The sequence below is a fragment of the Buceros rhinoceros genome, unplaced genomic scaffold (assembly GCF_000710305.1).
Source record: "Buceros rhinoceros silvestris isolate BGI_N320 unplaced genomic scaffold, ASM71030v1 scaffold14502, whole genome shotgun sequence".
Lineage (NCBI taxonomy): Eukaryota > Metazoa > Chordata > Aves > Bucerotiformes > Bucerotidae > Buceros > Buceros rhinoceros.
Window position 1 is genome coordinate 17,636 of NW_010397265.1, and position 1,711 is coordinate 19,346.

The 1,711-nt window shown below is 46.9% G+C and overlaps 1 protein-coding gene across 1 annotated transcript in view; it reads right to left on the bottom strand.

Moving 5' to 3' along the window:
- The window catches only part of MTMR4 (myotubularin related protein 4), a 27,524-nt gene that overhangs the window by 11,138 nt on the left and 14,675 nt on the right, over positions 1-1,711 (bottom strand). Inside the window, 1 exon segment of the mRNA XM_010146190.1 lies at positions 1,513-1,626. Within this exon segment, the coding sequence (XP_010144492.1) occupies positions 1,513-1,626 (114 nt within the window).

The window sequence follows — 1,711 nt, forward strand, 5'->3', positions numbered from 1 at the left end:
CTCTTTCCTGAACTATGAGTGAGGAGTCATCAAGCGTGAGGCTTTGCATTCCACTTCTACACAGCAGCAGGCACTCCAGAGGCAGTCATGGCCCTCAGGGACCCTCCTGGCCCAAAAACTCCCATCTTCAGGGCAAAGGCTCAAGAGCGCATGAAAATGAGAGTCATATGGGCAAGCACTTGTAGCCATCTTTTAACATCACTTGTCAGCATCTTCTAATCTGATTCCAGGCCGCAAAGACTTGCAGCTCAGCTTGTGAATTACTGGGTACCATTACAGCGATATTATAAAGGAACGAAATAATTGTTAGAGCAGCAAAAAGACTGCAAAAAGACTGGGTGGGGAGGCACACTGGGACGGTCTCCAGCACCAGGCCATTTTTAGCAAAAGTAATCACCAATGCAATTAACTTCTTAGCTGGCTTGGCTACGAAGAGGAAAAGGCTCCCTACGATAAGCAGCACGTGTCATTACTCTGCTGTGGAATTTAGCTCTTCTAGAAGTAATACACTGTGTTTTGCCAGCGTTTAACAGCAAACCATGTAACATGAAGATGTAGAGTTAAAGCACACAAATTCTCTGGGTTTTTTCCCTGGCTTAAGTACTTCCCAGGACTGTCCTTTGTTGTGCAGCTCCGATATTTTCCAAGATTTTTATATTTGAATTTAGCAATTGCTAATGCAGGGTCTAAGGCTAGAAACCATAGCGTACCTCTCACAACATGCACACTGACTGGGTGCGCTTATTCAAGAGCCTCCCACGTTTCAGTCTCCCAGAAGTCATGTTTAATGCAAACCCACCTCCTTTACCTGGGAAAGCCCAGCTTCGTTTGCCGCCTGGCCTCCTGCACCCTTTCTGTAGATTGTTTTTAGAAGGCTGATGACCAGGAAATATTTACCAGCTATTGAATCAACAGAGCTCAGCCACGTGCAAACATTTCACTTTGTTACCTAAATGTTGTCAAACTCTCAGAGCTTAGTCAAAACAGAAGTGATTTGAACTTGGGTATTAAATAGTAGGTCCGGGGCTGAACACTTATTTGAGAGCAGGGCCATGCAGGAGGCTCCTTTTGGCTGAGATTGCTTTTTGAAGTAGCAGCTAGACAAGTACCAACCAGCGAACCTTACTCTGACACAGTGTTCTTGCTGCATCTGGCATAGGAGGAGAGTTACCCATATCTTCAGATCTAACTGAAAGCAGGGAAGAAGCAACAGTTACTACAATATTGTTTCTCCCTTCTGAAGAAGGCCCTGCGCTGCTGTTGCAGACCACACGCTTAGAGAGGATGATGTGTGCTGGAGGAGGAGTCGTCCTGAGAGCAGCACATTTTCAGGTAGGAGGCAAAAGGAACACAGAGCGTGAGGAGCAGGACGCAGCAACTGCTGCCAGGTCTTGCTCCACAGCCCTGGACACACACTCTGCTAACCTGGCTTACAACGTCCTGCACAAGACTATGAGGAAGAGGGTAGCTGCTGGGGTTTGGGGGAGAGCACTGCTTTGGTTCTGCATTTACCTGTACACCACCACAGGGATCCTTTTCCATGACCGAAACGAAGCCACGTTCTCTAGCTCCTTATCGGTGATCCAGACAGGGACCAGCAGCTTCTGGGGATAACTGGAACAAAGCCTGGAATAAAGAAAGCGTAAAGGCAAGATGAGGATTTTGAAATCAAAAATCTGCACCAGAAAAGCTGTGCAGAAAGAGGGAAAGA